This window comes from Fistularia commersonii, chromosome 26 (genome assembly GCF_037954325.1).
Source record: "Fistularia commersonii isolate RoL2024-O1a breed Wild chromosome 26, RoL_Fcom_v1.0, whole genome shotgun sequence".
Classification (NCBI taxonomy): Eukaryota; Metazoa; Chordata; class Actinopteri; order Syngnathiformes; family Fistulariidae; genus Fistularia; species Fistularia commersonii.
Window position 1 is genome coordinate 10,118,298 of NC_141309.1, and position 23,876 is coordinate 10,142,173.

Here is a 23,876-nt window from a genome sequence, read left to right on the forward strand (position 1 = left end):
TATTCACTGAACAGAATGGTCCGTCACTCACTCTCCTCTTAGATAGTGAGGCTGAGAACTCACTCTGCCATAAAATGTTCATCTAAACCGCGGTGCCTATTCCTCATTTCAGTCACACTGTAAACCAGCGACGTAGTGTCTGCGAGTCATCTTTGCACAGAAAATCATTAGAAAGATTTACTGGGACACAGGCCATTTGTTTAGTCTTCATATTTCATTGATCCTACACCGATTTTAAAGTAAAGGCTGAAAGGGGGTGACGGTTTTAAAAGGACAAGGAAATTGGGAACTCTGAAAGATCTTATTGATCAAAACATGGAGCTATCGACACGTCCCTTCTTCTGTTTATAAAGCAGCCACCTACTAAGCATAAACTGGGTCTGCGGCGCAGGGAGTGAGGATGAAGAAAGGGCATGTTCAGCATGCAGGATGCTGTTTCCCTGCCCTCCTGACATGCAGGGCAGCCTGAAAAAAATGTTTTGCTCATGACAGTGGATGGCTAAGGTAATGGCCGGTGACTGCTATCATTGCTCATAGTAATGATAGTTTCACCTAGGAATACTTTGTACCTCCTCTGTACCCCTCCCCATTATTTATCTACCATCCTGCCCTCCTGTCCTCACTTGCGCTCTCTCCATTTCTCTTCTTCCCACCCCGAAGTCGATCATCATGTTTACAGCATATTTACAATGTCTATTCCCTAAAACATTCTTCAGTACCGGTGGCAAACTTGTAAAATGACCGTGATGCACTGGCATATTCCGAGGCTGACCTTTGCAATGCTGACATTAACGAAACCCTGGAAAACAAATCATCCGGCGTAATTTACAGGTGAACTCTGGATTTCAATTCAAAATTCATTCGGTGTCTCCGTTAGCTTGTAAAGATGAGAATGTCGCTCTGGTTATGGTCCACTTTTTCAACTGACGGGGACTTGATCCAGCCAATTAAAGTGCTCTGAAAGATTGTCCAAATGATCCCTGATTCTTGCACAGTTCCATATGAAACTCATGGATGTTGAAGGACAACTCAGTTTAAATGACCAATTCTACTGCTGATGTGAAAAAACATTGGGCCTGCAACCCCTTATACAATTTATTCTGAGTGGTAGCGACCGTATCCTTTCTATTAATGATGTTCTTTATAGATTCAAAGGTTAGAGTTCATTGCCTCACATTGATACAGCCTTATTCAAAGCAGAAACTACTCATTATCCATCAAGTGCAGATGCATTGACACATTGAAGAGAGCGTCCATTTTCCGTTAGAAAACACAATTAACAGGTCACCATTGGAACCATTGCTGCTGGGCCACTGAACTGCATTAGATCGCCATCCAGTTGAGGATTCTAAACAGAACATTGCCGTATACTGTCTGAGAGGCGGGCCACAGCAGCAGAATGATTTGAAAATAAAATTGTCCCCTTAGTGGAGTTGCAAGGCCTTCAAACTGAAACAGATTCAAAAAGGCATGTAATGTATTTAGAATTTTAAAACATGCTTTTTATATTGTGATTCGTGCAGATATTTCAAGAGGAAACATTAAGAAACGCTTTGTGACAGTATGAGTCACAATGACTTTGCATGGAGTCGCTCTGTGTTTAAGTGTTTTTTCAACAGTAATGCTGTTGTTTCATAACGCACACTGTCAATTTTAAAACCTTTTCAAACATTTCAAAGCGCTAGACCTCTTAACTTTTGGACACTTCCTGCTCATAAGTGTCTGGAGCTTGTCTGCTATTAGTACAATTTATCGTTGCAAGTCATGGACACAGAACCCGCTGCAGCTTAATGGTTCTCTGATGGGTCTTCACTTAGCGTTGTATAAGCATGTATTCTGTCGCAGACCTTTCAGTTTACTTTTAGGTTTTGGTTGATTTTGCTGATTAACAGTGACCAAAGCTTTTGGGACGATGCATAAAAATGATGAAAAGGAATATAAATGGATGATACCACTCTTAAGATCCTTGACAGTATCAACTAGGGAATATGCAATTTAATGATTGTTGAAGTTGGTAAAGTATGAGGGCAAACCATTCCGTTTTTGGCTGCTTTCACTTTGGCATCAACCTTGCATGCAACAAGGTAACAAGAAATTTGCTTTTGTTGTTATATGCCATTTTTGCTTCCCTCAAACTGTTTTGAAAATCATTTTTATCACTTTCCATAATCCCATGTACAATAGCAACTGGAATGCATACTGACACTTCAATTCAAGTAAGCACTGGGGCCAAGTGAGTTAAATATCTGCCTCAAACATCAAGCAAACAGAAGATGCAGAAGTTCTACTTAAATTTTTGACAGGGAGAATTATAGAAAGAAAACATTTATTTTGAAAGTAAATGATTACAGGTACATAAATGTAAATATTGACTTCATATGTGCTGAGGGTTCTTCATCCTTTTGTCCTTGAATACAGCACAGCCATAAATGCAACACTAAAACACGGGATAGTCAACATTGTTGAAAGTCCCTAAACAATGATGTTCTGTATTTTTTCAATCCTTTGAGAGAATCAAAACACTAATAGTCAAGTTTTTAGTCATTAACTATCTTTTAACTTAAACAGATTTACGCTGTCATTCCGTTTTGGAAAATATAAGCACACCCCTTGAGTAAGGAACTTGACTTTAGAATTGGTCTAATTCAAACTGAATTGAATTTTTAATTGTCTTAGCAAAATAAAAAGCCGCATATTGGGCCCGTGTAATTTAAGACAACCAATACATTCAATCTGTTTCGATTATTGAGCTGTCTTACAAACGATCAGAGGTAAAATTATAAAACCGTTAGAAGTATTTGAAAACATATTATCTACTTACATTACTATCACTAAAGCTGCAAGATAACCCCTGGCAGTAAACTGCCAGCAATCTGTGTGCAGTTTGTGGGTGGCTGGATAGAGAAAAAAGGATTGTTTAGACCCGATCCCCAGGCTACATCAGCTTTTACCAGATACAATGGTTTAGCTCTTGAGCTTGAGGGGGCAACTTCCTGCCTCTGGTCAACGTGGACATAAAATCAAGCCAAGTCCATGCCAGGGTAGGATTTTTCTTTTTCTTTTCCCAGTTTATGTCAGCTTTAGGTTGTGACAAAATGGCCTTGTAGAGGCAAAACATGTTAATCCTCTAGTCATCAGCCATTATACTTCATACAGGGATTATCACATCTGCAAGAATTACACAGGCCTTTACAAATTCAGGTCCCACTCATTTCCTTGATTTCTTATTGTCACATTTACCTCTTTCTTCTCTTTGCATCTCCTTCCTGCCTGAAGCAAAATGAAAGTTTGAAAAAAAAAAATGTTTTTTTTTTTCTTGTGTCAATACAGGATGTAAGAGGTGCTTTAGTAACATTTTTGGGAGGGTCTATTGGGATTCAGCTTGTCTTGTTTGTTTCCATAGATGGGTGTTCTACATAGATTGTTTCCAGTTAACGGGGAGCTTGCTTGACCTCGCAATGGATTGTGATTAGATTAAAGCTGCACTGTAAGAGCTTTTCATTTGCGTTAAAGTGGGTTTTATCTCTGAGGGCGACAGGGCCAAAATGGGACATTGCCGAGAAGCATTTCTTTGGAATTGAAACATGAGACGTATGAGGGACGTGTCGCCAGCACAGGAGGTCTCAATCCTAGACAGCCGGACAAGTGGCATGATGTATCAAACACTTTGACTGTTGCAGCTATTTCTTTGAATTGAGACAGAAAGGGCCATTGGAAGAGGGAGGAAGAAGAGAAACATCTTTTGCCAAGAGAGCAGAAAAGAAGAGAAAAACGGTAAGAGTGGGAGAAGGCCTAGGGAGCCTCTGTGTCATTCCATTTCCCTTGAACTCATGTCAGGGACCCTCTGCTGCTATCAGTCTGATGAAGTGTAGCTGGTACTATGAGCAGTCAGACTGGCGAATTACTTCACGGATCAAAACACAAAACCCAGAGTGCTCAAAGCTGAAAGACTTTGCAAAATTTTCACCGTTACCCAACATGACAAAAAAGCTGTGTGCAATTTTTACGTTTTGACGGGGAACCACTTGGACTCAGGTCATCACATGCACCAACCTCATGTCCCAACATGACAAATTTGCGCTTATGTGAAGGTAACATTTCCGCTTGATCCCAGGTGTGCAGTGCTACCATTTAGTTGTTTGTGTCCTGACATGAAACTCTGCTTGCTTTAATGCCAGTCAAGGGGACTGCTTTAGTCCTCCAAATGTGCTACAGTGTAAAAACCAAAGGGTCTCAACGTTACAACAAGAGTGCTATTTTATGCCCTGCATAAGTGGACACATAAGGGCCACTGAGCGATACAATAGTAACCTAATTACATAGTAATATGGAACACTTTAGGCGAAAACCAATAAGTCTAACATAACAGGTCTACCTAATGTAATCCCATTATTGTTCCATTACTTTGGAGAGGGTGAGGAAAGTAGGAAAGCATGTATTTTTCATCCAGGCTTCAGAGCATCACTTTAAGAGGGCGAGAGGGAATAGAGCATCAACAAAGGGCGTGGTGAACATCTTTCCTGTCGTTGCTGGGAAAGCGTAGCACTACTTGAGATTGGAATCATCATTTAAAATACATTTGCAAATGTGGAAAATATTTTTTTGTTGATAGAGGTATCATGTGCATCGACTAATATACATTCCATCCCCGACGAAAGTTCTAAATAATTTTAAACATTTTTGGCAACGTGTTTTGCGTGCTTTATAGTTGATACAAATGACATTGAGTGCAATGACTACTCTTCGTGGGACGACTAGTCGAGGTGAATATTTGGAAAAAATGTGCTCATTTCAAGCATGCAGCTTTACATAGAGTCAGCAGGAACTAAAAAGATGACGTCCCAAAACTAGTCTTATAAAGCCAATGCGCTTTTTGTTTGGCGACCTCTCAGGCGCTGAGAAACACGGAGCCAGCTTCCTACCTTCAGTGAGTCCCATGTGGATGGTCCAGTAGTTTTGCAGACACTGCAGCTCCTTTTTCATACCCCTCTTACATCTGCAGTCATACAGAGGAGTAACTTGCAGCACTCCCAAGGCAGCTTGGCACTCCCTGTTGCTGTCTAGCATGGCCTCCTTCTCCTTGCCCACAAGGCACTGGCGCATCACCCGGTACCGAGAGCTGCAGTGAGGGTTCTGGTTGCACATTTCACTTGCCTGGATGCAGTCCACCCATTCTGACTGAGCCCCAGGCCCAGACCCAGTGCCTTGAGGTCCAGATGCGCCATTAGCTGAGGACACGAACAAAGATGAGGAACCATCCAAGGAACTTGCTGTCTCATCTAGGTGGCGAGAGAAAACGTAGGGGTGTCAGAAAATCGGTACATGATTTGTGAAATTTGTGCGTGTAAAAACACAAACCGGCTTTAATTCTTGTTTTGTTGCCGCAACATGCTCAGTGTGAGGGCAGTACACAGGTTTGATGATTTGACAGCATGCTCATGAATGCAGAAGCGTTATTAGCAGGGCAGTTAAATCCTTCACGGCCCACTGGAGTCGACCTGTGGGAGGCTCTTTGTCAACAATGTATGTCATGACTGGGGGATTATATATATTTGTTCGTTTTTTTCATTCAAAACGTGTCACATTTGTGTATATGAAGCTGCCAAATTACATCAATTTGCAGTATTTTGGCATTAAATTAAAAGCAATTTGTGATTTATAATCAATCTATGATCTATCTATGGTCATCATTAAGATGTGCTCTTGTTCAGTGCTCATATGGTCATAAAATGAGCTTACAATGGGCACAGGCAGGGATCCGTAGAGGAGAGACAGGTGTTTCTATATGACAGGAGTAGATTTACACACCTCCTCACATAAACCTAAAGCGCTGACCGATCCGTGGGAAATGACAAGAGAGCCCCCTTGTGGAAAAACAGGGAAACTAAGCGGAGAGACGCCGCAACCGGAGAGAAACGTTAAGAGACACAAGATGAACTGTGGATGTTTGCCATCTATCTAAGGGATTGGAAAGGCTGGTAGGAGTTTGTGGACGGCAGGAAGGATCGTGGTCGTGTCATCTTGTCGAAATGTGATGGTAAAAAAAGGAAAAATGAATAAATATGATGATTAGTTTTCTTTAAAAGCACAGCTGCATTGTGCAATAAAGAAAAATGAACCTTAAACCTTTACTGTAGAGGCTGACGAATCGATGTGATAGTGAAGCATCAAATACAACGTGAAGCTTATCAGAATTTCACTGCTCGTGATTTTAATATTTTAAATAAATCAAAGTGGGGGAAAAAAAATCAAACAAGTCTGGCTTCGGAAGTCACACATCCAACTATTGTGAAACAGTCATTTTTGCAGTGAGCATTTTGTTATTACATTAATTCAAGCCAACTTCCACATTTTACGTCTCACCTGGACGAAGGAGGAAGATGTGAAGGCACATCCACACAGTTACAGACTTCATGTTTGAAGGGGGGAAAAGGGAGACTTGGTGTCCAGTAAGTCTAGTATTTCCACCGTGTGAAAGGTTTATTCCCCTCCGATTTCTCGACCCAGGCACAAGTAAATGGGAAAAAAGAAGATAATCAATAGCTTCAATCAACTCCAAGAGTCAGCCCTCCTCAACCTTCGCAAATCCTGGCTTCAAAACAATAATCCACAGTTTTGATTCACTATTCTAAACACGACGCGGTCAAATCCCCCGGATTCGAGAGGAAAAGGGAAAGTAAAAAAAAAATAAAAAATAAAAAAAAGATAAAAAACGCCAGGTAGTCAATCCATGAAGGCAATACGAGGTCCGTTTACGCTGCGATCGAACCGACACAAACTTGATCTCTGCACATTCCAGGAGCTCCTTCGTCTCTTTCTGCTCCTTGGAGATTATTTTTCTTCCCCCCACCTCCCTCAGAACAAAATTGGGTTACACATCTGGAATGCCAGGATCTGTCACGAAGTAGAGGAACTCATGTGAAAGCGCTCCAAGATGCTGCGTGTGCGTATATGTGTGTGCGCGTATGTCTATATATGTGTGTGTGTTTTTTTCCCTCCTCTGGCTCTCCTCGCAGTGTGTGTGCGCTCCTCTGGAAGGAAAGGACGCTACCCTGTACTGCCAGCGTGTCGAGGCATCCCTGCACTTTATAAAGAGGAGTTCCCAGGGGAGCCAGCAGAGGGCGATGTCGGTGAGTACCCTCATTGGAAAACGTGGGGCTACAGTCACACCGATGCCCAATAACAAATGTTTCCCCCCTCTCCTGCATGGAGATGTGTTTGGGTAAGATGCACATTAGTTACCCCTGCGATGAAATGTGTGATGTGGTCTGTGCAACGGGGACTTCTTAAAAAAAAAAAAATCAATTGGACTCATACTTGATATCCTCTTCTCGCAAGATCTTTTGTTTGTTTTAAATATATTCAAATTCAGATGCAGCGTTTGCTCCCGTTGGTTTCATCCACGCCATAATGACATGAATTTTATACTCGGCTTGTATATAATGCCTCTTTTATTTCAGTTTTTTTTTTGCATTGAAGCAAAATCAAATTATTTTTTTCTCCCTCTCACTTCAGTGCTGTAGCTCCACATAGCTCATAGAAATTCACAAATGGTTGATGGGGGCAGAGTGTGATGATAGACCCAACAGCGGTGATGAAAATGTCATAATTCATATCTGCAATATCCCAACACATGACATGTGTGTTTCCTTTGACTGAAAGCTAGATTTAAGAAAAAGCGCAATGCCTCATATTCTACTTTTTCTCAAAGGAGAGGAGCAGACAATGCCGCCGAATGTGTCATTTTTCAGAGTGGCTACATATGAAACAAAATGACTTTGTTGTACATCATCGCTTAAATACTGTCCAGGATTTCATAAATCTTTAGAAATCTTGGAAACAAAGTCTCTATTTAGAGGCGCTGACAGTGACAAACGGCAAGGCCACTGACTCATAATGATGTTTGACTGTCAGCCCAGGCTTTTCCTTCCAAGAGGGAAAAAGAAGTTGCGGTTATAGCTACAAAATCAGACTCATTCTGCCCGTATCGGCCCGGGCTCATTGTCATCGTCTCCTCAGAGCCCCCCAGAGTTTTGGATCTGTGTCATTATGAGGACATTCTAAGACATCACCCACCACCATGGCTTATATTAAATACATCCTGCGTTTGGTACTATAGTGACTCTCTTTTCTTTTTTTTTTCTCTTTTTTTTTTTTTTGATAAAAATTGCCATTCCCTCAGACTGCGGCAACACTGTGCCTTTCAGAGCGCCATCCAAAGTATGAAACGTTATATTGTGTTTTATCAAACAATATAGCAGGCATTTAGTGTTCCCAAGTAATTTGTTTTTATCACAGACGAGCCGTTACATGAGCTGTCTAAAGTTTACAATTGCTTAGAGCAGTTTAGAGGAGATACTGTATTTCTCATAACAAAATGGAGACATTAAATCCAGAAAGAACCTTTAACTGTGAACACAGTGAATAAAAAAAAAAAAGCTAAATTTGCATTATGCATTCTTTATCACAGCACTGTGGTGCAGTGGTTACCCTGAACGCACCAGAGGTTTCTAACCTTCTGCATAAACCTCATTCCTTCCTCTGGGTTTCCTTTGCGTTGCTTCCGCAGACACAAGTATAACAAGTTAATTCTTGATTTATTTTTCCAACTGGTTTTCATGTCTTTGTGCGTTTTGAGATTGACAGGCGATACATTGAGGGTCTTAACAAGTAGCAGCTCAAGCATGAGCTAAATCCTTCTGTCTTGCTTTGTGAGTCGCCCCTCTCTTCTGAAGGTGTTTAATTGCTCTACAGTGACTTCATTAATGTCTGCATTTTTTGTGTATATAATTAAAGAGATCCCACTGAGTATCACACACACACACACACACACACACACACACACACACACACACACACACACAAACACACACACACACACACACATACATACACGTGTGCATGCACAATACATTTGAATGGCATCAAAAATGACAACTATAAGGGAAAGTATTTGCACAAACCTGCACAATCTGTACATCACATACTGCTACTACAATATTTGGCCTTTCTTTTTAGGGAATTAGGAAATGTCTCCAGTGTTTTTGATGTGGTAAGTACAGTTGATGACATTATAAATTTATGAAATACTAAATATTTGATGATACAAGTAAATGTGACAATGCACATGTTTAGTGATACAGTAGGGGGGTGTAAAAATGACCTCTGGTTCAAATAAGAGGTAAGGATTTTGAAATAAGTAAAGACTTATCAGAAATATTTGAATAAGATGTTTCTGTATCATTCAGAACTGAATAAGGAGAAGGCAACACCTTATATAGGTGAAATCCTAATGATTTAAAATAATGCAGTGACTGGAAAAAAAACAGCCCACATGCATAACATGTATTTAGGTGATGGTTTGGAATTAAATTATGTTGGGTAGCGTTAATAGGGATTGCTTCCACTCACATCTTTACAAACACAGGATAGCTCTAGTTCACCAGAGAGCAAAGGTTGCAGTACCTCTGTGGTCATGCCTATTGGAGAGAATCCAGATAAACTAAAACATTCGGCAGACGTGCACATGCACAGGTCCCCCCCCACCTCACACACCCACCCACCCACCCACCCACACACACACACACACACACACACACACACACACTAAATATGGATGATTAGATTTGGCATTATTGGCTAATTAATGTGAATGAAGGGAGACCTGTTCAGCATGCTTATTAGGAGATACAAGAACCTGCGCTGAGCAGAGAACATGACAAAAATTTAAGTGTTGTTAATTCCCAGTAATAAATTAATTAAACTAGCGCACTGCAGGTCTTCCTACTCATTCTTTTTTTATTCATTTTGTGTAAGAGAAGCTAAACACGAAACCTCTGCTTTGGTGTGCTGTCATGAATTATTGAATGCTGGGACTTGCCTCTGCAAGACATGTTTAACCCAGTAACACCAAGTGTAATATCTTTGATTCATGAGTCTTTGGGACCTCTATGAAATTAGTGTAATTTCTTTTCCCTTAAAAACCTGCTTAGACGATATGATGGGCTATGCGTTCTGATAATATGACCTGTCCTAATGGCCATTAAAATGTGATTTCACATTTCATTTTGTTCCCCTGAATTTTACAAAAATATTTATTGGTGAACTTGGATACCTCAATTTAGAAACAAAATAGTGAAATAACCATCATATCTTTTATGAGAATTCGTCTTCGAATTCCTCTAATACTTATTTTATGGTAAAACTGGTTAAAAAAATGTGTGTACTGAAGGAGATAGGCTTACAATATAATCATCTGTAAATCTACAAAGTATAATTTCATTGCTTCACTATTTTTGAGATTTTGTATTCACTGATCAAGGGTAACGCGTCCTACATTATTTAAATGTGTATAAGGCTGTAAAATATTGAACAAGAACACCAAGTTCAAAATAACTTGAGGAGCTTAACAGGTTAAAATGTTATGCTATCCATTTTGGTTGATGAACCTGTTTAACAAATACATAAAAATGAAATTAAGCTCAATGGAAATCAAACTTCACATATGCAAAGTGTTTCCACTACTTTCATTTTCTATACATTTCTATGTCCAAATAACATACTTTAACACTCCAAGTTAAAATGGAAAATTCTTGCAATTATTCAATGGTTGTGGCCGTACTGGGTTAAATTTTTCACAATTTTATGAACCAAAATGTATAATGTGTCTCATTATAATGTGAAACTTCCACATAGCCCATACCACTAGAGCCTGCAGTCATTTTCTGATCAATCTGTGCCAATCAATGGAATTAAAAAGAACCAATTAAATAAGTCAATAAGTCAATTGCTGGTAAAGTGAAAAGTGTCGTCATTGGCTGCTTCACATTATGGAATGGATCCATGTATGAAAAACTGTCATGTCTTGTTCATTCTTGAAGAAATACAAAATTGATTTTATTCCCACACGCAGTGCAACATGCCTGTGTTTATACATGCGTCAACTTTGTTTTGCATTGTTTTGATCCTCTGAGGAGTACCACATTTCTGATGTGACCTCAGCCTAGACTCTCTGGAGGCTACTGACCAATTAGATCCATTTGTTTTCCAGGCATTTCAGACATTGTCCATTTCTATCATATTACTGTGAAAGAAATTGAATTTCCTCAGATGCATTTTGTGTTTCTTAAGTGCTAATCGTTTCTCATTGGGAGTGTAGCATTTCTAGCTGTGTGATCATACGAAAAAGTCCAAAAAGGAGGAAATGGATTTCATTTTAATGTTCACTTATTCACATTGATTTTATTTCAGAATCTCTCGAATCATTAGTCTGTCAAAGGAAACAGTATTCACATGCTTATGTGGTCATCACCAAAAGACAGAAAATACCATTCTGACATGCAGTACACCAACTTTAACAGCTGCTCGTATCATGCTGGGCTTCTCCATCCGTCAAAATGAAATGTTCATATTCAAGATAAGCTATTTCTGTTAAAGGTGCACAAAAAAATAAGATCTCTCCATTTCTTTCCTTCTCCCTGTGCTTTTTTCCCTTTTCTTTAGTGTTATGTGCAAGGACATCTGTGAATAAAATGGCAGTTGCTGGTTCAATTTCAGCAAACGGCCATACATATTGGCACAACTACCCCATCTCATTAAACACGCCATGGGTCCCATAAGGGATATTGACAGGGACTTCGGCTCTGCCAAGCTCAGTGAAGGTCTTGGCATCCAGTATGAGCAGGAAAGTCCCCTTTTCCTAGAAAGAGGAACAGAAGGGTGAGCTGTTGCAAAGCAGAAGTATTTCTATTCATGTTTCAGTCTTTATAGAGTGTATCTGTGTTACTGCTGTCTCCGCTGAATTCAAACCATCTTACAATACACCGTCTGTCAGTTTTAGACAGTGATTCAGTAAGGAATATATTCTGTTGTGGATAACTTTGTTTCGTTGCAGTTTTTAACTTACTTCTCTTGGTGTGATGATGACTGACAAGACCACTCCATCATCTTCCTCAGTAGCTTCAGGCGAAGCAACAAAGACAGGCTCAGACGGGAACAAACCAGGATAACGCCACACCTAGACAATGCACATTACATAAAATTTTCTTAACTCTGAGCCATTTTGTGGTACGGCACTTCCTATTTATCACTCCAAGCAACATGTATAAGGCAGCAAACAATTTTGCTGCAATGATTCACAGCCACATCAACAACAGAGTCTCTTTGAACTGTTTTTGATTTAACACAACCTTAAGCTCCTTGGTATGAACATCCATCTTAAGAAGGGAGTCACTGAAGGCATGTCCAAAGCCGCAGGCGTAGAAATAGCGGTAAGGTCTTCCATTGTACTTGGCGTAGTTGATCTGAGGGAACTCGAGACCCCCATACTGTAGCAACTCATCATTGTGAAGCTCCTCATGGGTCATGTACACCTGGAAGGCAATAATTTCCCTCTGGCATGTAAATATTTGTCAAAATCTAAGTGCCTGTACATTCTTATTATATACTGTACATTCGAACTTTTATATTTCATCAACTGACTACAAAGAACAAAGTTATGGGCTGAAATGTAAAATAGCATTTAAATAAAAAACAAGTAAATTGTCATGTTGGAAACTTGCACAACTTTCATAGCTACAGTTGATACTGACATTTACAAAAGTAGAGAATCAACATATTTTAATTTTTTTGTCATTTCCTGTTCACTTTTTGTGCCAGAAAACTTTTGCAGATGAGTTTGTATGCGTCTGTGTTCAAATGCGTGGGAAGACTGCATGCGATTCATTAAAAGGCAATTCTTCTATTCCTTAGCTGACTCTCATTTTGACAGAATTTTAAGTCATGAAATTACCGTCCTGCCGACACTACCCTCAGCGTCTCATCAAGCTGGATAATTGCAAAATGTGTAGGAGTGGATTAGCTGTACTCATCATGATTACGGGCCTCATTGTTTACTTACTTCTTGTAGAACTGAATCAAGCGAAATACGTCATTTAATCTATTACTTGATGTATCAGGTAGACACATGGGAACATGCTTAGTCTCACCTCTCCAGGTTTTGTCATCTTTGCCGTGGCTTTGCCATAGTGCAGGGACACAAGATTTTGGTCCAATGGCGTTTTCCTGTCTACATTCAAAGGCAAGATGTATCTTCTTGGGAGGTTTCTGCACAATGAGTTGTAAAACTGACAAAAACAATCAGCATGAGTAACACCGTGAGCCGGACTTCTTTCAGTGTGATGTTAAAAGGATAAATTCTAATACATATGTGTCTACATGTATTTAAAAATCACCTTGTCCATTTCCTCCCCCGAACTTCTGCGAAGGTTCTCAATTGTGAAGTCTCCGATGATCTCACCATCATCTCCGCAACACATGTCCATAACCAAAAAACCATTGTCCTCAAAAGCGTTGATTTGATGCAGCGTAAACATGGGTGCTGCGTAGTATCGTACGTCACTTTTCTGTTGAAACACGCCAACTGGTCACTGACAGGATCCCATTAAGGCTAAAATACTTATCAATGTTTGGACAAACAAAAAAGCAACTGGCATGTCACTTTAACACCAGTGTGGAAACTTGCCACTGTTAATGTTAGTTATTGTGTTTTATTTTCCCATTTAATGTTTCACACTTAATGATTATGGAGTGTAATGAGATGAGAAAATTGAGAGTAACATTGGCAGAGGAAATGCTACAGCATCAGTGTGCCTTCATCCAAAGAAATGAGGAAAGGTGTCATCATGCTTCAGGAGATTGTTGTGTCCATTATGTGCTTCGTCCATTTGCACTTTGGTGTATTGTCTCATATTCACCCACCTTTCCGGTGTGGCGGTTGATCAGGTGGAAGACGGTGTCAAACTGGGGTTCCCAAGTCATGACTTTGTGAAAACTCTTTCCCTGAATCCTGTACAGCATGAACTTCAGCAGATCCAGTTTGATTGGTTGCTCAACAAATACAATGTAGTTCTCTGACATGACTAAAGAGCCAAGACACACAACAGAGGAAAAATTTACATTCAAATTTCCCTGTAACCCAGTTTGTCTTGAGCATAAAAGGAGACTCCTTTATATGACTGTACGATCCCGCATTGCACACCCACTGCTATTCTCCCTGTACCTATATTTGTTCCTTGACTTTTCTGTCTTCTTGGAGTAAAATCTGAGGGGAAAACAGTTTGTTGGTGTCTAAACAAATAAAGAAAAAAATATAAACTCCCCGTTGACTATAATTCTGGTACAGAAGTAATCATGTGGTGTTGAAAGTAATTGTACAATTTTTCCATCTCTTGTTATATTTAGTGGTGCCAGACAGTCTGGAGAAGCGAGGGTGGTCTGGGTAAAATATAATCAGAAAAAAACAGTCGACCAAGTCACACTTGCTGATTGTTATCCGCTTCTTGCGACATTATCAGCAACTCCACCAATGGCTGTTTGTCTCTGCTAACTGGCGACAATTACTGTCATATCGGGGTGAAATAAATATTTAGAATAAAATAAATAATGATAAATATTCACCCTTTCAATGCTCAAAATCAATGATATCTTGACTCGGTCCGTTAAGTTTTGAAAGCATTTGGCCATGTGGGTATAAAGATTGTTTAAACTTGAATTGACCAGGCTTATTTTTGCTGTACCTTTTTAAAATTTTGGAGAGACTAAATGAAAAGGGGAGCTTGAGTGAGACACATTCCTAACGACAGATACAGATAATTAAATGTGAACAGAAAGACAAAGGACAAGTGATTGACAAAAGGAAGCAGGGTGATACTAGAATTGAAAGCAGTAATTAGAGAAGGGGAAAAACTCTCTAACAGAATTAATTGACTGCTGATAAGTATAAAACTGCTCTTGCAGACAACATAAAGAAGCTATGCCCTTGTTGTCCTCACCAAAGCTGTGATAATAGCTGGGTTTTGTGGGTTCTGCTGCACGAATAGAACAGATCACTTTGGCACCACTGAGGTCAGCTGAGTCTTCTTTAGGCTCTCGCTCATCAGGAGGAGGCACACGTATTATGTTATAGAAGAATCCTGAGAGGGAGTCAAAACAAAGATATGACGTTAGCAGGCCGCTAACACGGATAGTGCATTTGAGGGAATAAAAAAAGGACACACACAAAAAGACAACTTGAAAAACAATACCAATTTACCGAATGCACGGGCGTGCGCAGACACATATATAGTCATTAAATATCCTAGGAGGACCAAGAATTTTTTTTGGTTTGGATGAAAACAGTATTAATATAAGAATAAGAATAAGAATAAGAATAAGAATAAGAATAAGAATAAGAACAACTTTATTTATCCCGAAGGAAATTGTTCTGTCAGTATATATTAGTAATATATATATATTAGTCGTGGCAAAATGGCAGTCAAGAAAAAACATCCAAGGTATATGTTTTTGTACCTGAGAGTGATGAAAAGCTACAGACATATGTAAGTACAGACAGGTGTGGGCAAGGGAGCAGTGCTTGCAGGGAAGTTACCGCTTCTGCCATGGGAGTTGCCCATGTTGTACGTGGCTCCTTCAGAGTCATAATGCGGGTGAGCTGTGGCTGAGTTGACAGCAATGTACTGACTCCAGTCCACCTAAAATTAGATCAAACCAACATCATGTTAGATGTCCTTCTTATCATATGCATGATAAAACTTATCTCACTGCATGTCTGCATGTCTTACCTTCTCCTTTGTATCCAGACTCTGAGGATCAATTCGTCTCATGTAGTTGGTTTCGGTGCTGACGTAATAGTCGCCCTTGTATTTTACAAAGTTCACGTTGGCATTATCAGTGGCCTCTGTTTACAAATACAGATACAAAGTATTCTATATCACGGAGACAAAAAGGTTATTCTCACAAAAATAACAACATTTCTGTTCAATGTGTCAGACAGTAAGTGTCATGTTTTTCTTTTCTGACTGGTACACATTATTCTCTCCATACAACCAAATACTGATTTATGTTCCCATTACCTCAATAAAAACATGTTTCATTGTAACAGTAACTGGGAAAAGTGATGCACAAAACACCTCACAACACAGTGTGCCCTGACATGAAGCAAAATAGAGAAGAAAATGTTTTGGTTTTTTTTTCCCTCTACATGTCAGATGTTTACTTTGCCTCTGGCAGAGCAGCCTTCATACCTACAGTATATAAACAACTGAAAAGAGTAGTCTTACAATGAATTTGGCAGTGTTGCATTATGATGGAATAAAATGATATCCACATGGGAATATACAGTGTACGAAGACGCGGCACATACTTGGAATCTGAAAGCGTGAAAAGAACCTTGCAAAGATGTTCTTGCAAGGGTCGGGCATGGCCAGTGTTCCAAATTCTGACACCACAATGCGGTTTTTCTCTGAATTGAAGTTGTAAGAGTCACTTCGCAGGAAGCGGCTGCTGTAGGTGACCTTGCCATCGCGTATGTGAAATCTGTGCATCAGTGCCATGCCGTCAAACCAGTGGGTGTATCTGGGAGCAAAAAAAGGCAATTAAATTCTCACTAGGGCACTTGTGGGGGGACAAAGCCGTGAGTGTGATGTGATCAGTGTAAGACAATGGAGACACTGAGAAATAGTTCTCTGTGGAAGGGAACTGAATTCCTTCATGCCTATAGGGACAAAAAAATCCTAATCTTTTCATGGTGGAATTCAAAATAGCCTCTGGGGCTTAACATGTTTGAGGCTGACTCATGAACTGAAAAATGTTCAACCAAAGCCTTTTTTTTTTTCTTTTGTGGGGTATTAGGATCCTACTGGTGTAAGGCGACAAGGAGGACTTTCATTAATTACAAAAGTCACAACATTTTTGCAATCTTATTTTATTTAACGTTCATTAAACGTTTAATTTTTCATCTATATATTGGTGTTTGTAGTTTTTTTTTCAATAATAATCTTTGACTTTAAATTATTTGACTTCAACTACAAATGAAAATCACATTTCCTTTGATGCAATGATACACATCTATATTGTTTTGTCCTCAGTTGTGGCTTGCTGGGATTTCTTTAGTTGTGCTCAAACGGCATTGTGGCCTTTCCAAACTAGTTTCGAACACATTGAGTTTCATAAAGATAACACACAGGCTGTATTTTAAGCAGCTTATGAAGAAGTATTTTCTTGCCACATAGGTTTTTACTGCTTTAAGAACAACAAGTGAACCTACAATCAGTCCCATTTTATTCCAAAACAAGCAAACATCTTTGTGGCTAATTAATTTACTGTATGTCTCTCAAATGACAAAAAAATGGAAAATATGAACATTTGTTCGGAGGGTTTATATGTCCCTTTAAAGTACTCAGCATTGGTTAAATGTTTTCCTTAAATTGCCAAGCCATTAAAGCTCACTGAATCAAAAGTAATTTATGCAATATGCAGTATTGGCAAATAACTCCAGGGATTTCTGAACAGACATTCCTCCTATTCACATACCAACATGGCTTTTCTGCAAAAAGTGTCATCAGCCATTGGATGAATAAACATAAATATGCCCAGAGAACCTATAAACCTATAAACCTATAAAGTGAACTATACCTGTCTTTCCCAAATTCAAACTTCCCAGGGCCATTTCTTAGGAAACTTCCATTGATCCAGGAAGGAATAATCCCCCTGCTGGTAGTGGAGATGGGATCAGGTGTCTCATCAACAGAGCACACAAGAGGTGCCAATCTCTCGAGTCCCTTGGCCTGTGGACATCTCATCCTGCTGGGAACTGTAAAATAAGGTAGGATACAGCCTTTTAGTTGTTTTAAAATAGCTAGAGAAAACTTTGGCCTTCAAACCACACATCCACGCACACATACACATAACCAAACCTGCTCCCACTCCCACTCCCACTCCCACACACACACACACACACACACACACACACACACACACACACACACACACACACACACACACACACACACACACACACACACACACACATAAGCGCACACACAAGCACAAACGTACAAGTATAAGTACAAGAACAAAACTACACACATACTATATACAGTCTTGTGATTCTTTTATAGCGTTAACACCTTATGCACCTTAGGACAAGTGTAAGATTAGAATCTTAGATTTATAAGACAGCCATGTTTTCTTATTAAAAAATTCATGGGTCTGAGAATATCATTTTAGTTATAATTCAAGCTGTCATGACAACATTGCCTACCATCAATAAAGTGAATCTTGATGAATCACTTCGATGAAATTATATCTTGATATAATTAAATAGAAACAATCATCCTTTTTTCCGTGTGTGTCCATGTGCATTCCAGGTATTTGTTTATTTCAAAAATAAAAGCAAAATAAGATGATTGGGAACTTACTCAAGTAATAGCTGCTGTCTTTTAATTGCTATACAGCATTACGTAATTGGCTCCTGTACGTTTGAACCTATGATTCCCTCAGATCGTGAACTACGGATGACATTTGCTCTGTCGTATATCTTATCAGTTACTCAATGACAATTATGACAAGTAACCTCTTATCTCAGTGCATATGTGAACTGTATAGTTTGTTAGAGTCATGTCAGCGGTGGTATAACTCAGTACAATCGTTCTCTACAATGAGCAACATGCTGAAACCGGAAACTTAGGTTCTTTTGCTCCATAAAATCATACCCCAATGAATCAAAGGAATGGCCTGTTGTTAATATTCAGGACACCAAAAAAGGGCAATTACGGAAAGAATGTATGAAAGAGACATTTAAAAAAAAAAACTTAAGGGTTTTGCAGTCTCTTATGATGTCTTTATATGCTTTGTATGCTATGTTTTTTATAATATTGTATTTTATTCCTTCTCATTAACATAAAACTACAGCTCTGATAAGCTCAGAGCTGCTTTGCATATGGTTACCTGTACGTACAGTCAACCATTCTTTTTTCATCACATTTTCATCTAATCTCATTTTCAGCAGTGATGAATTTACAAAAAAAGTATTGCATTAATTGATTATTGTCATGATCTTCAGGACTGATGTATTACATGGATTTTGCATTGAATTTATTACAGTATGCTTTCTGACAGTTTGGTACTTATATTTTGTATTGATTTATTTTATTCCTTTTTTATACGTTTCCAGCTATTTCTTAGTATGTCAGTTTTGGTTTTCCTTCATCTTTAGTGTCCCAATATTCCTTCGAGAGCCTAGCAATCAGTCCCATCAGACATCACACAAGGCAATTACTGGCAGATATAAAGATATACAACCCATCAATGTCATTTCACAGCTACTAACAATTTAGTCTTCAATTAATCTACACAATTTACAAGACTGTGGGGGAAAAGTGCAGTACCTGAAGAGAAACCACACAGGCACAGGTCAAGACCCCAGTCAACTAATCATTGTATTCACGAGCCACTGAGACAAATGTAGATATTACAGAAGGAGGTGTTTGGTCAAACAATGATGTTTGGTATTAACAGTCGTCTCATTGGTACTAGTTGTCCTCATAGTGATGTTTTTCACAATAATAGGAAAATTAAAGTTCTGAGATTATGGCTGGGGTGTATCTGTGTTTTGCCCGTTTCTTATCTAATACCTTTTTTTAAATTGTGTAATGAACACCATAGTAACTGCCATCAACATTTTTATCGTTTTTATAATGCAAAATGCAAAATAAATACTTTACCTTCACCTTTTTTAGTCAGTATGCAAAATTAAACATGATGTACTTATGTTTGTTTCAAACATGTAAAGTATACTCTGTCTAAAAAGATGAAATATTGTCTACTTACCATGAGTTGGTGGCTCATTGGTTTTGGGCATGACTGGTTTCATTGTAGACTCAACAAAACAAGACGCCTGATATATAACCACACAAAAGAAAACTTTGAACCCTTGCCCTTTACCACCTTATTGAAGGAAACTATGTTACTAGAAACTGTTAAAACAATATCACAATACAGAATGAATGACAATGTCACATGAGACACTGGTGATTTCTCCACGATGCAAAAATACTAAAATTATAATATATACAAGAAATACGCACAACTTAATTTTACCTTCGACATGTGAACTGTGGCTTGGCACAGTGGTTACTCTTTGGCTTCACAGCCCAAAGAACCCTGATTCGATTTAGACAAGGGGACCTGGATGTTAACTGTGGATGGAATACAATGTATTGATTCTATGTAAGTAATTACTTTTTTAAGATTCTTAACTATATAAATGAACTTCATAATTTTTGCCAAACATGTTCTCCTTAAATTGATGCCTGAGGAAATATTTTCAATTTAATACATTTTATATAGAGGCTGTAAACAAGAGATATACGGTCAAGGTTATTAATTATATTGTCAATAGTAGCTGGGCTTATTTATAACTATTGCTTTTATTATGCACACATAAAATTATGTCGATGAAAATGACCTTCAAATTATATCCAACAGAATAATTAGTTTCCTTTATCTAATATCCCTATACATTGTCTAATCTATAGTTCCATTGAGTCACTCGGTGAATAGGATTCATACACTTTTTACTAAATCTATTTAGATATCATTTCCACTTAAAGTAAATGTCAGAACATGTTGCAGACCAATTTCTGTTTTCTATATTGGCTGCCATGCTTTCTAACACCTCTGAACTCTTCCATTGATAACTTCAGCTTTGTACAGTCTGAAAAAAAAAGGCCATTTTCATCTCCTTTGAAATCCACAAGCTCTGTGTTGAAGATGGATGCTACACTGGCATAGATTCTGCAATTCTCTAGAGCACCACCAGAGGAAGGACAATTATTTTACCAGAAAATAATTTTCCTTCACGTGTATTTTCAAGTGAGCAATGCTGTCAAAGACATCAGTCTAAATCTGCCATAAATATTCAGTTTATTGAGGTCTGGTAACTGGAATGACTGAGGCACAACTGTGACATCATTTTGATAAAGATAAAATCATTCGAGTGACCTCATGCTGAATTTGCCTGTCAGCCAAACAACATCACAGATACCACTAACATGCTTGATCATCTTACATCTTTGTAGTGAGCACTTTGTACAAGAATCCTGTCATTATATTTACCTGAAAATGATATAATCATCCACTGACATTTTCCCATTAATTTCACCTTACTTATATCATAGTTCATATGAGAGCACTTATTGCCACTATCTATCTATCTATCTATCTATCTATCTATCTATCTATCTATCTATCTATCTATCTATCTATCTATCTATCTATCTATCTATCTATCTATCTATCTATCTATCTATCTATCTGTGCTGCAGCTGCAGATTAAATGTTTAAGTGTTTCTTATTACAAAAATGAGAAAAAATCAGACAGCATTAAGTTAGACATTATGTGGGGTTTTACAGCATTCACTCATGAATGCAGCAAAGCATACATTAAAAGCATATTTTTGCAACATAGTTTCTCGACTCAGAGAGTTAATATGTAGATCTTCTGTAAAATGTACATTGTATTTATTCTACAGTTTTGTGTGTGTTTGTGTGTGCCTTCCTTTATTAATATTCTGCATTATGTGTTTTAAGAACTACACTACTACAAGCTTAAATGTTCTTTGGGAAGTGCAAATTCTATTCTATTCTATTCTATTCTATGTGGCTAATTATGTGAGTGTTATCTACATTGTCATGGTAAATGTCACAATGATTGTATACAATTTCTGTGACATCATTCAATGTAACTGTACACAATCTCTGTGACATTTTCCATGACAAAATGGCACATAAAGTACATCTTGAACAAACGTCCCAAATTACCCACCAATTGAGTAAAAGAAAGTAGTCATTATTCTCAAAATCACTTAGCAGGCTGCATTCACCCACTCCCACAAGCCCCTTCTCCTGCTGAGGCTTTCCTTGCTCAATAAGAACTGAAAACCTAGCATGTACGTACAAGACCTGTAGGAAGACCAGTTGGGTCATGATGTGCTTGGGATAATTAAATTAGTATTTCCCAACAGGGAGTTTCTAAGCGATGATTAATGCTGAACAGCACCATAAAAAGCACAGGAAAAGAGGCATCCACATGAAATAAACAAATGCACTACAAAAAGAAGCAAAGGCAGCCTTCTGTTAACATAAAAAAGGAGAATGATAAAAGCAAATCAGCAGCACAGCAGATGATGTTGAAATTTCTTCAGGCCTGCAGCTCATAAGCACACTGCCTTCAGGAAATAAGGCATCCATCGGGCAAAAAAACAGTGTATTTTCAAAAGCAAAACCAAATGAAACACCATTTTAAATATTATTACATTATGATCATGACATTATTCTCTTACGGTGGAATCTGTAATTCAAACCAGCCAGCTGTCCATTCTAGTAGTTGTGGTAGTAAACAATATAAAGAAGTGTACCAAGCAAATAGACACAGGTTAAGTTGATTACTCTGTACCGCCACAGTAATATTTTACATAATTGTACATTTTCTCTCCTTTGCTCCATGTGGGGAGCACAGTACAGCCTTTACCACCTTAGTGATATAAATCAACCATAAACTTTCCAAAGTGTCATTCAGAGTTCAGCTGAGTTCTGGTTCCTTGAACACACTTATTTCTACCTGTAAGAAACCCCTGTGGAGGTTTCAATAGGTGGGATATTGGACATTTCTTAGCTCTGAAACTTGTAAGATGTTTCAAGCCAGGTTGATATGTCTTGTAGAAAAGCAAAGGTGTCTTGTGTCATCTGGCCATTAACAAATTGATAATTACAAGGTTTTAATCAGAATATGGGAACAAGAGTCACATATTCTAAACACTGCGCTGTGGCAAGATTAACAATGTTCAAATTTGAAGAGTAGCTTTTAATTAATTTCATATAGCAGCTGTGGAGGCACACATACTAACAGCCAATGATGCATTTGCACACACACAATGCTACAAACACTTTGAACAAATGTGCCAAAGGTTGTTATGTTGCTGTGGAAGCCTTTCATGCATTTTTCATTCTTTCAAGCATATTCTGCAATGTGAGAATGAATGAGGTTTCCAAGCCAAACTTTGAAATATTTTTTTAAAATAAAGCAACTCAATAGATTCAACTGATGTATACAAACCTATTTCCTATGTTCAGATAATATTGTACAGAAAAGTAGATAGAGATTTTTTTTTTTCCGCTTAATGAGTCATTTTACAGAGCTTGGATGGGGTTTCTCACAGCAAACACAGACAAATTACAACACGGATTTTGTTCCCATGTTGAAAAATAGAAACTCATTTGGGTAAATAAACAGATAAATTGTTCCATCTAGTGGCAGACTGAATCACTAAATGATTCATGGGCAAAACAAGTTGTTGCTGTCTTATTTCTGATGAAAATGCATTTTATTTCTGAAATCTTTTTGCACTGCAGCCCAAGGTTCAATTAAAGCAGACGAGGTTTGATGCCACCCCTGTGAATCACTGAACTGTAGGATGTTCCATTTGAACAGGTTGTACTGACTCCTGTTGGCCACCTTTTAGACTACCTGTTTACTGGCATAATGACTTGCCTTTATTGGGCTATGTAATATTATCCAAGTAGCCTTTGACAGATTTATGATGTGGAAATGCCAAGTCCCCTCCGGCCTGCACACTCCTGACACTTTCATAGCTAAGGAATTGTGTCTCTGTCCTCAAGTTCATATAAATTATTGAAGTTCCATTCAAATAATCATGGCACCAAGTCAGTGAATTAAACACTGCCTTTACTAAAATATCAAGTATGAATGAGTGGTATGATTGAATGCACTGGTTGAAATCTATTGCACTACTCTAATACTTTGTAGAATACCTGAACAAAAAACATTATATCTGTTCTTTTTTTTCCACCAATTTCACCACCTGTTTCTCACTGTTCTTGCTATTTGTCATGCCTATCCCTCTTGGTTTGATTTTCAATTTGTGTTTCAAGGAGAACATGCTCAGTGCCAGTAATCCAGATGCTGGCTTCCCATGCTGTTATGCAAGCATTATATTTGCGATTTTCATTGAAAGCGG

The 23,876-nt window shown here is 38.4% G+C and overlaps 2 protein-coding genes across 3 annotated transcripts in view; both read right to left on the reverse strand.

The window, feature by feature from the left end:
* LOC147218533 (GDNF family receptor alpha-2-like) overlaps nucleotides 1-7,059 on the reverse strand; it is a 45,126-nt gene extending 38,067 nt beyond the window's left edge. Inside the window, exons 1-2 of one of the 2 annotated variants that reach the window (XM_086173677.1) lie at nucleotides 6,364-7,059; nucleotides 4,923-5,279 (exon numbers count right to left, since the gene is read on the reverse strand). In XM_086173677.1, the coding sequence (XP_086029803.1) occupies nucleotides 4,923-5,279; nucleotides 6,364-6,415 (409 nt within the window). In that variant the 5' untranslated portion in view covers nucleotides 6,416-7,059. Of the gene's footprint in view, nucleotides 1-4,922; nucleotides 5,280-6,363 lie in introns of those variants that run through there. The other variant, XM_086173678.1, reaches the window with a different exon arrangement.
* A 4,522-nt stretch (nucleotides 7,060-11,581) lies between these two features.
* On the reverse strand, nucleotides 11,582-19,699 carry bco2l (beta-carotene 15, 15-dioxygenase 2, like). Its single transcript, XM_086174397.1, has 12 exons — nucleotides 19,669-19,699; nucleotides 17,473-17,650; nucleotides 16,202-16,413; nucleotides 15,621-15,736; nucleotides 15,428-15,530; nucleotides 14,832-14,972; nucleotides 13,759-13,919; nucleotides 13,233-13,403; nucleotides 12,987-13,124; nucleotides 12,189-12,371; nucleotides 11,906-12,016; nucleotides 11,582-11,698 (listed from the first exon to the last, which is right to left on the reverse strand). Exons 1-12 carry the CDS (start codon nucleotides 19,697-19,699, stop codon nucleotides 11,582-11,584), a joined length of 1,662 nt encoding a protein of 553 aa, XP_086030523.1.
* Nucleotides 19,700-23,876: the final 4,177 nt, after the last annotated feature.